General features: G+C 35.8%; 1 protein-coding gene across 1 annotated transcript; it reads left to right on the top strand.

Moving 5' to 3' along the window:
- Positions 1 to 9,129: 9,129 nt before the first annotated feature.
- On the top strand, positions 9,130 to 10,429 carry LOC130714264 (S-adenosylmethionine decarboxylase proenzyme-like). The gene has a single exon (XM_057564163.1). The coding sequence runs from the start codon at positions 9,240 to 9,242 to the stop codon at positions 10,317 to 10,319; it is 1,080 nt and encodes a 359-aa protein (XP_057420146.1). The 5' UTR covers positions 9,130 to 9,239; the 3' UTR covers positions 10,320 to 10,429.
- The last annotated feature ends 837 nt before the right edge of the window (positions 10,430 to 11,266 follow it).

Below are 11,266 nucleotides of genomic sequence, written 5' to 3'. Positions count from 1 at the left end.
ATTCTGGTAAGAAAGTACTTGGGATAAAGGATAAGAAATACCTTTGTTTGTGGAAGGAGAACCATTGCTTGTTGAAGAACTTGGCATAGCAGCTGAGACATTGAGAGTACAATGATAATCTTGTAAATAGGAGGGTGGTCTCCTAGCTCGTGAAGATACCCTCTGGATATTACCTTCTTCCTGTGGAACAGGGCCTGCTAATACAAGCTGGTTGGTAAGAATAGGGTGATCATTGGAACAAGTGTAGTCAAAAGGTTCTGCTGTGATAAAAGTGGGTTGAGGAAAAGTTGTGTGGTCATTGTCAAAAGTAGATAAAGAAAAATAAGGGAAGATGTTTTCATGGAAAACCACATTTCTAGAGATGGAAATGGCTTTAGTTTTCAGGTCATAAACAATATAACCCTTGGTTCCTGGTTTGAACCCAAGGAAAATGCATTTGTGGGCTCGAGGATCAAACTTTTTCCTATGATTTTGCAAAGTGGAAACAAAGCAAAGTGAACCAAACACCTTGACAAAAGAAACATCAGGAACCTTTTGATAAAGACACTGAAAGGGACACTTATTGTCTAGTACAGGAGTAGGCAACCTATTGATAAGAAAAACAGAATGAACAACAGCATGTGCCCAGAAGATTTTTGGAAGATGAGATTGAAACAAAAGTGCTCTAGCAACATTTAAAATGTGCTGATGCTTTCTCTCAACAATTGAGTTTTGTTGAGGAGTTTCAACACAGCTAGTTTGGTGCACAATACCTTTACTAGCATAAAAACTGTCTAAGGCAAATTCTTTTCCATTATCACTGCGAATGCTTTTGACTTTGGCATCAAACTGAGTTTCTACCAAAGCACAAAAATCTTGGACTAAGAATTTAACCTCAGCTTTTGACTTCAAAAGATATACCCATGTATATCTTGAATAGTCATCTACTATAGTCAAAAAGTAGGAATAACCATGCAAAGAAAGCACAGACACAGGACCCCATATATCAACATGAATTAAATGGAAAATGCCTGAAGTGGAAGAGGTACTTAAAGGAAAACTCAATTTCTTTTGTTTAGCAATAGGACAAACATCACAAATGTGCTCTTTGGTACATTGTACATAAGGAAACAAATCTGTTATGGAATGCCCCTTAACAAAAGAGGGGTGACCTAACCTATAGTGCCATAAAGTGGACACACTAGGAACAAATTTACAAGTAAGGTCATTATTGGAAACAGATGAAACAGAATTACAATGGGAAACAGATTTACAATGTGCTAAAAGGGTATCTGATGCAACCGAGGCCTTGTTGAAGATGTATAATCCCTTGACTGCCTTAACTATGCCAATCTTCTTGCAAGCATTGGAATCCTGGATCAAACAAATATCACCATAAAAGCTCAGTCTATAAGTAAGGGATTTGACTAACTTGTGTACTGAAATCAAGTTGAACTGGAAATTTGGCAGAAACAACACATTATGAAGAATAAAAGCTGGTGTGAGTTGTATTGAGCCTTTTATCAAAGCTGATTCTACAACCCCATTTGGGAGTGAAACTGGGATTGAAGCTACATGTGTGTAGGAACTAAAGTAACTCAAATTGTTACATATATGGTCAGTGGCTCCAGTATCAAGAACCCAAAAAGTATCAAGAGGATGAGGCTTACCATTCTTGGTTGGCACAGATGAGCTAGCTGAAGAACTACCTTTACCATGTTTCTCAGGTAGAATTTGTACACAGGAATTCACACTAGCCACTTGTCCTGAGGAAAAGCCCTTGGATTCTGAGGTAGGAAGCAGTGCTAGCAAGTTATGATATTGATCAGCAGTAAAACCAAATTTTGTATCTTGTCCTGAGGTATGTCCCTGAGAGTCTTGATCATCATTCACTGAATGAACACAATTGGCAGATCTATTAGCATATTTTGAATTCTTAAACTTGAAACCAGGTGGAAAGCCATGCTTCTTGTAGCAATCATCAACTGTGTGGCCCATTTTGCCACAGTAGGAACACTTCTTTGAAGAATACTTGTTCCCTGAACCAGAATGATATCCTCCTGAGTGTGACTGAGAATTTCCATGTGATTGATAGCTAGAAGATGCTCCTGATGCACTTCCACTTGAAGATGCACCACCATTCTCCCTCAAAGCCATCAATGCCTTGGATCCAGAGACATTCTCAGCAGAAAATTGCCTTTCTTGCTGAGCAATAAGAGCAAACACTCGATTCACATTAGGTAGACTATCTAGCAACATCAGCTGTGACCTAACTCCTGAATATTGGTCATTCAATCCTCTAAGAAACCTCACAACTTGGTTCTTATTCCTCTCATCATCTATGTTCTTGATTGCTCCACACGAACATCGAGGAATGCATGTACACACAGGCAATGGATTCAAAACATCTAATTCATCCCAAAGAATCTTCATACTTGTGTAAAATTTGGATACAGAATTATCACCTTGCTTTAGGCTGAAAATTTCTTCCTGCAGCTCTGAAATTCTGAACAAATCGGCATGAGAGAACCTTTCGCGAAGCTCCTTCCAAACGTCGCTGGCCTTGTCACGCCACAAGATTGATTGTGCGATCTCCACGCTCATAGACTTGATGAGCCAGCTAAGAACAAGAACGTTGCATCTCTGCCAGAACGATGAAATTGGATGATCTTGAGGAGGTTCTGGAATCGACCCATCCACGAACCCTAACTTGTTCTTCGTCAGAAGACTCATCTTCATGGCCCTCGCCCAATTGTGGTAATTCCCTTCCGAGAGCGGTGGTGAAACCAGAACGGTGGAGGGGCTCTCGTTGGGATGAATGTAGAATGTGTGGGAAGCGGTTTGTGCATCTTGAACAGAGTAGGGATACGCGACTTCTTGTGCAGCCGCCATTGATGCGCAGCAGAGCTCTCTCTAAGAGAGCTCTGATACCATAACAAACTTGCAAACTTGCAGGTTCTTGGAGAAAACGAAGAAGAAGAAGTGAAATGTATATGAACTGAAATTTGATTCAATCGAATGACTAGATTGTACAGTAGATATTGCTTATATACAAAGAGTAAAGTTCCTACTAACCATGGTTCAACTAACTAACCAGAATGGTTAACTAACCAACTGCAACTAACCAACCATAACAAACTAACTAACTAGTATTTACAACAGTCAGTGACTAATGCAGTGATAAATCTACCATTTATTTTCACTAAGGTAATAGATTCACCATATCTGTCAAGAATCAAATCCGCTTGTTGTTTATCTTGCCAAAGCTGGTTTTGTAACAGACAACAGAGTATTTGTTCTAAGTCTATCCATGGGTAAGTATGCTACAGGGTACAAATTTCGGGTTTATTTCTTGCTGATACTGTTGTTTTTGGAGGCTGTGTAGCTTTTTTTCCTTGTTATTTATCGTACAACATGTTCTGATATGGACCATGGGAGTTTCTGTAGTTCTGAGCGACAGGCCAGAGTCCTTGATTCAGTTAGGAATTTTTCTTGTTGTATGGGAGTTTCTGCATGGGATCTTGTCGTGGGAAGCTTTTTTCGTGCTGTGTTCCCTGGGCTTTCAAAGTACTGTGTCCATTTGGTCGATTTTATTTGGCATCTGATAGGTGGTGCTACTTGGCTTATAAGTTTGCGTGGAGTGATTTGTATCACTGGTGTAATTCCTGGGCCTTGGTGGTTTGTAGTCTTTCTTACTTTTTTTTTAGGCTTAAAAGCATTTCTTGCCCCTGATGTATCATGTTTGTGCAAAAGACACCCCCCATCTATTTTTGTACCCTCAATGATACTGAAAAGTGTAACGGGTACCCCTCCGTCACTCTGACGTTAAAAAATTAACGGAAGGGGCTGATGTGGATTTTTTTTTATTTCTTGGAAATGCCACGTGGAAATTATGTTTTAAATTAGGAAAAAATTGTGAGGGAGATTCGAACCCAAGCCTCAAAAGTGGCAAAACCAGAACCTAACCATGTGAGCTACATAGAGACTTGTAATATTTATCAACACAATTTTATTTATACCATTTATTTCTTCACAAAATTCTTCTCCTTCCCCTTTCACACTACTATCTCTCCTCCCCCATTACATTTAACAACCAAATTACCGAAGCAAAATGAAGCAACCCAGCAAAGCAAAAAGGGTGAGAGAAAGTGGTTCAAATACTACAGAAGGAACCATGTGATAGCTAGCTATAAGGAAATTCATCAAAAGAACAAAAGAATGATTAGGTACAGCGTATGAACTTTTCAGATTAAATTGATGCATAGCCAAATGATGCTCGGAACCACCCGTTGCAATTTTTCACCTCTTCATCTGTCCAGTAATCCCCATCAATCAAGGAGAGACGCCTCTTCAATTCATCCTTTATCCTAAATCTGGGCAGGGATCAAAATCCATACCCTTTATGTTAAATTTGGGCATAGAGATCAAAATAACCAATTTCAACCCCCTAGTGGCCAATTTGAAGCTCATGGTAAGAAAATATCTTCAAATTCAACACAGGAACAAACCCATCTTCCTCCAACACCCTTCTTCTTCAACCTCCTCCTCTTACCAACACCAACAACGTCATCACCACCGCACTCAAAACCACAACAACAAAAGCCAAAACCTTATGACTCGATCCATTCCGCACAAACCATCCCTTTCATCCAGATCTGCGAAACCCTCACTTTGATCACACGTTCCTTAACGCCGATAGCCTACAGAATAGACACCGGAACCCCACCCATCACCATCGACAAGCTCGAAACCCGCGACGCAGTCGCAGAGCCTCGACATCTCGCATAGCCTTGACACCTCAACCCCCTGGCTGATCCGTTTCGAATCCGGACATGGCGGCGGAGCGGGGCTTGGCGTCGACGGCGTAGGGTTTGCCAATGACGTTGTGTCCACTTCTCCAAGTCTTCTTAATCCTACCAAGGTTTTGTTTCAGAAAGCTTCACATACGGTGTTTAGATTTCGTTTTTGACCTTCAAATTCTAATCGCAACTGCTGAAACCCCATTTTTTTATCCCATCAATTTTGGTGATTTTTAGAAGAATTTTGTGAAGAAATAAATGGTATAAATAAAATTGTGTTGATAAATATTACAAGTCTCTATGTAGCTCACATGGTTAGGTTCTGGTTTTGCCACTTTTGAGGCTTGGGTTCGAATCTCCCTCACAATTTTTTCCTAATTTAAAACGTAATTTCCACGTGGCATTTCTAAAAAAAAAAAATCCACATCAGCCCCTTCCGTTAATTTTTTAACGTCAAAGTGACGGAGGGGTACCCGTTACACTTTTCAGTATCATTGAGGGTACAAACATAGACAAAAATAGATGGGGGGTGTCTTTTGCACAAACATGATACATCAGGGGCAAGAAATGCTTTTAAGCCTTTTTTTTATCACTTTTACCTGCCTTTGATGTACTTTTACTCATTTAGGAGAGTTTGTTCCCAAAAAAAAATTCTTTCATTCTAATAAATTTGTTTTGCTATAAAAAAAATAATGTGAAAATAAAATTGCAAACATTTTTAATCTACCCATATATCGCATCATTTACACACAAAGCAATGTAGTTCTGAAACAAAAAAATAGAGAGGCAGACACCCAACTTCTACCGTTTGTGACGGTTATAAATAGCGGTAGACAAAGTTATTTTGCAATTTGTGGCATTTTAGACCACTACAAACCATTGGTGTAGAATATCTGCTGCTATTTATATGTTTACCAATCAGCGTCGTGTATAGGAGTAGATATAGGCGAAATTAGGCTAGACTTACTTAAATAGGTCTGAGCTACTTAAAAAATTCAAGACTTGAGCCTGACCAATTGCCTGTCATATATTTTTTTGAAGGCCTAAACCTGATATTTTTAAAAAGTTTTGTATAGCCTAGCCTATTTAAAATCTATTTTATTCTAAGAGATTCAATTAGACTGACAAATATATTCGTAAATATGTCAACAAACTTACAAGCTATCATACTAAAATATATTAATATTGTATTAACGTCTAAGTCAAAATATATAAGTTATCAATCTATTTATAAAAGATATGTTTATATGGATAAATTATTAAATAATTTAACATGTTTAAACATAGAAATAAATTAATAGGTATATAATTTTGAGATTAATAAAATTCCAATGTTAAAATCATAAAAATAATAAAATAAATTTAGATTAATTATATTTGTTTAAATGATTCGGTATGTTAGGCTGACAAGAGATTGTGAGTATCAATATGACCTTATAGACTTTCAAAAACTCTAGAATTGTCTAGTTATTAATTTTGTTTTGCCTAACGTGAGTATGATGTAGGATAGGTCATATGTCAGTGATCTGATCTGACCTATTTTCATGTTTATCAAATGTGTGAAAATAGAAGTTATGTATCAGAGTCTAGTCAGTGTGTGGTATCTTGAGGGAAGTTAACAATTTTTTGAGTTGTGGGGGTTGCATATATGTGTGGTGACACAAGCTGTTGGGAAAAAAAAAAACAGAAGTTGATGTATTTGGGGTGGAAGTAAAGCAAGATATTCAAACAGTGTTGTGAAACCCTAATTGATGACACCGGGGAATTGTGCTAGGGAAAAGAAAGAACTAGCAGTAGTGCCTCCACCCCAATTGTGGGGTTCCTCGTCCAGGGAGGCTTTCTAAGTATTTCCAACGAGCATACCAAAATGTTGCCTAAATGGGGATCTAGTTGCTGATCGATGTCGCTTGCTGAAAAATGGCCTTGACATATAAAGAGATGTTGGCTGGGAGGTGATTTTAGCTTTAGGACAGAGGGGGATGTTGTTTAATTGTCTTTGAAATGGTTTTTGGGGTTTGGTTCGTTTGGTATCTACTGGTGGGTGTAATGGGATGTATTTTTGGAGGGTCTCTAGCCACTTGGTGATTTGGATACTCTTTTTCCTTCAATGAGGCTATTTCCCAAGTGTGCTCCTCCAAAAATGGTATAGGTGTGGTTTGGTTTCAATTAAGCTTCCATGAGAGGCATGTTCTCATGGTTCTTTCTTCTCACATGATTAATAAAGCTCTTTTTTACTGTAAAAAAAATTATATTATATTAATATTATTATATTATATTAATATAATATTTTAACATTATATTAATTTAATATCACATTATATTATATAATATTAATAGAGTTTTATATTTATCTTTTGAAAGAAAAATATTTTATTGATAGAGAAACATGAGAGCAACCTTCTCATGAAGATTGTTAATGAATTTTTAATATTTTTGAAAGATAATATTAATATACAAATTTTCCTATAGGTAACATCGTCAATTAAGATGACGAGAAGAACCTTAAAGGTATCATGTAAATGGTCGTATCCAAAATAAAAATATGGGCGAACATCTAAATGATTGTAGGCACCTGACACCTGAAATTTGTGGTTGTCTAAAACTCTCACAAATTGAAGAGTTGTAAATACAATATATTTGGGACTATATTTCAAGAGAAATTAGATTTATTTTTAATATTCAGTTGTATACTTTGTTTTTCAATTTGATGGAAATCAATTGAATGTTTATGTAATAAAAATAAACATAAATTAATTTTAAGAAAAGAAAATAAAATTATATTGATATAATATTTTGACAATATATTAATGTTATATTATTTTATATTAATATAGATTATGTATTATTATACTATATTATATTAATATACTATTATATATTATTTTTATATACTTATTAATGTTTGTTTTTTTCCAGTTTATTTGACTGAGAAAAAAGATTGATTTCACTGAGAATGAGAGTCTAATACAAACCTAACTGCAAGTTTCTCACAACTTACCTCATCTATAAATTTACTTTTAATGTAAAAAGTTTTGCACGGAAACATAATCATACTATATGACATATTACTATATTTTATGAGCAATTAATTTTTTTTAAATTTTTCACTTAATAAAATTATTTTGTAATGTGACAGAAATCTTATTTTTTTTAATATTAATGAGACATAAATATTTTTGAACTGATTAATGAGACATAAATTAATTGGTTATTTATGCAGTCAAAATTACATTACAATAAATATATCTTCCTCTGCAACGAAAAAAAATTACAATAAATATAAATTAAAATTTTAACTTAATTGTAAAGAATAATACTATATTATATATTTTGTAAAAAAAATTATTATATATTATATCATATTAATATAATATTTTGACATTATATGAATTCTATATTTTTTTACAGATATATTAATTCAATATTATATTATATTATATCAATATAGTATCATATGTTATACTAATTAATTTTTTGAATATTTTATCTCTGCTTTATTGACTTGACCAAAACAAAATTGACTTGAACTGCGAGTTTATCACAAGTTAATCATCTATAAATTCACTTCATTGCCACACTAAGCTTGCAACATCCATTCCATACAACGCAAATTCACAAAGCGTTGCCTCTTCTTCTTTTCATTTTCTGATCCTTTTCTGCATTTTCCCCCTTCTCATCCATAACCACATTCATTTCTCTACAATTCATCACCCTGTTCCTGATTTCATAACCAATTTTCACATGAATCGTTTCTTCATCTAACTTTATCACTACAGGTACATTTTACTATCTCTCTTGATATCACACATTCTTCTTTTTCCTTTTATCTTTAATACTTTTAGATTCAAGAACCATGATTTTTGTTATTCTATTCACAATAAAATGGGTAACCTAGTCATGCAATTTTTCTGGATTTATCAAAAGTTAATTTGTGTTTTGGTGTTGTGAATTGCAGGATTGAATGTTGTAACTAATGGAATCGGAACGACGCAAGAAGAAGTCCAGTAGTTGTGAATCATTATCCTACGAAGCACCCCTTGGCTACACCATTGAAGACGTTCGCCCAAACGGTGGAATCAAGAAGTTCAGATCCGCAGCTTACTCCAACGTGAGTATGCAAATAACATTGTTACATCATTGTCAGAGCTTTAAATTGTGGTTATTGCATTGTGAAATTACTGACAAATACATATTGACGTGACCTCAATTATGGCCGCACTGCCTGTACAAAACTCTTTACGTTTTCCGTCTGCCAACTGCAATTTTAAACCCTAGTTGTTGTGTTTGATTAATCACGGGTGCTAATGCATATGTGTTTTCTTTTTGCAGTGCGCTCGGTTGCCATCCTGAGACCTTTCCACCGAAACCGCTTTTTTTCTTTTGAATTGCTTTCATTTTAATTAAATCTATTCTATTCTCGTCGTTGTTGTTCTCTGCTTTCTTTCGTGTTTGTGAATCGCCATGGCTATGGAAGCTTCTGCCATTGGTTTTGAGGGATTTGAAAAGAGGCTCGAGCTTTCGTTTTTTGACCCGGGAGTCTTTGTGGACCCTCAAGGAAAGGGTCTAAGATCACTAACAAAATCCCAAATAGATGAGATTCTAGCACCTGCAGAATGCACCATTGTTTCCTCACTCTCAAACAACAAAGTTGACTCTTATGTTCTCTCTGAGTCCAGCCTCTTTGTTTATCCATACAAAATCATCCTCAAAACCTGTGGCACCACCAAATTGCTCCTTTCAATCCCATCCATATTGAAACTATCCAAAATGCTTTCCCTCAAAGTGAGATCAGTGAGGTACACCCGCGGAACCTTCAATTTTCCATCTGCTCAGCTCTTTCCTCACCGCAACTTCTCCGAGGAAGTGGCGGTGCTTGATGGCTACTTGGAGAAGCTTGGATTAGGACGCATGGCTTATGTGATGGGTGGTTCGGACAATGCACAGAAATGGCATATTTACTCTGCTGCTGCAGAATCTGCTAATGAATTTGACTCTTTTCACACTATGGAGATGTGCATGACTGGTTTGGACAAAGAGAAAGCTTCCATTTTCAACAAACAACAATTCGGCACATCAACTATGATGACAGTGAATTCAGGTATTAGAAAGATTCTTCCAGATTCTCAAATTTCTGACTTTGCATTTGAGCCTTGTGGGTACTCTATGAATTCTGTGGAAGGAGGAGCTGTTTCTACAATCCATGTTACTCCAGAAGATGGATTCAGCTATGCTAGCTTTGAGACTTGTGGGTATAATTTGGAGTTGGTGAATCTGAACCAGATGGTGGAGAGAGTGCTGGCTTGCTTCCAACCTGAAGAGTTTATGGTGGCTGTGCATGTGGATGTTGATTGCAATTCATTTGTGAAGGACTGTTTGGTGGATGTTAAGGGGTATGGCCTCAAAGAGAGGTGCTACCAGGATCTTGGAATGGGTGGCTCTGTTGTCTTCCATAAGTTCAAGAAAACTACTGATTGTGGTTCACCTGTTTCATCACCTCTGGAATGCTGGAATAAAGAGATGAAGAGTTGTGTGGCGATTTAGCTTATTTACGGCCTGTGCCTTATATGTAGAACTAAAGTTGGCCTTAATTTCTTGCGTTTGTTTTTTGTGTTGTTGTTTGTTTTTGCTGTTTACAGCTTCAGTTATTTTCATTTGCCTATTGAATAAACTTGAATCGAGTAATTTTGAGTAAACCTTTGGGACAACTTGTTTCTTCATCAGCTGGTTTTATTTTGGGTATTTTACTATACATTTGATCTTAGAGCATCTCCAATGCTAGTTCTTAATTCTTAATTCTTAGCACTATTCATGTAGGTCCGTACTGCCACATGTGCTTAAGCAACTCTTTGCAGATTTTGCTCCAACCATAAGTTCTTAGTTCTTATCACTATTCATCCGGTCCCACAATACCATTATTTTCATATTTTTTATTTCCATATAATTTGGATTTAAATTTAAATGCTAATTTAATACTTAAATTAAATGAATGAGAGAGAAAAAATTAACTTTTTATGCTAAGAACTCAAAAGTAAAACATCTTATATAAGAACCTAGTTCTTATTTTTAAGAACTAAGAACTCCACGTCATCCTCTCCAATGGTTAAGAACTCAGTTCTTAGTTCTTAACAAAAAAATAAGAACTAAGAACCTTGCATTGGAAATGCTCTTATATGGATACTACTCTCTCTACCTTTAACATCTATATCTGCCTTTAAAAAAATCTATATCTCTTCTTAAATATTTAGGAATACTCTTTTTTGTGTAGAGACCAAAATTATATGATGAGAATAAATAAAACTAATAAATAGATGAGAGAAAAAATAAAGTATATTAGTGTTGGTTTTTTTTTTAAGTAATATTAGTGTTTTTTTTTGAACAGTTCCTACAATATATTAAACAGGGGGTATAGAAGGCAAAATGTCTGCGGTTACAAAAGCCTCAACCTCAGGAGAGACTTCCTCAATCCACACACAACCGGCGAAAGAGGA

The sequence above is a fragment of the Lotus japonicus genome, chromosome 4 (genome assembly GCF_012489685.1).
Source record: "Lotus japonicus ecotype B-129 chromosome 4, LjGifu_v1.2".
NCBI classification, from domain to species: Eukaryota; Viridiplantae; Streptophyta; class Magnoliopsida; order Fabales; family Fabaceae; genus Lotus; species Lotus japonicus.
This window is presented reverse-complemented; position numbering and strand designations above follow the sequence as displayed.

Excerpts from the sequence above, each read along its gene's own strand:
- LOC130714264 (XM_057564163.1), top strand. The coding sequence starts at position 9,240 with ATGGCTATGGAAGCTTCTGCCATTGGTTTTGAGGGATTTGAAAAGAGG.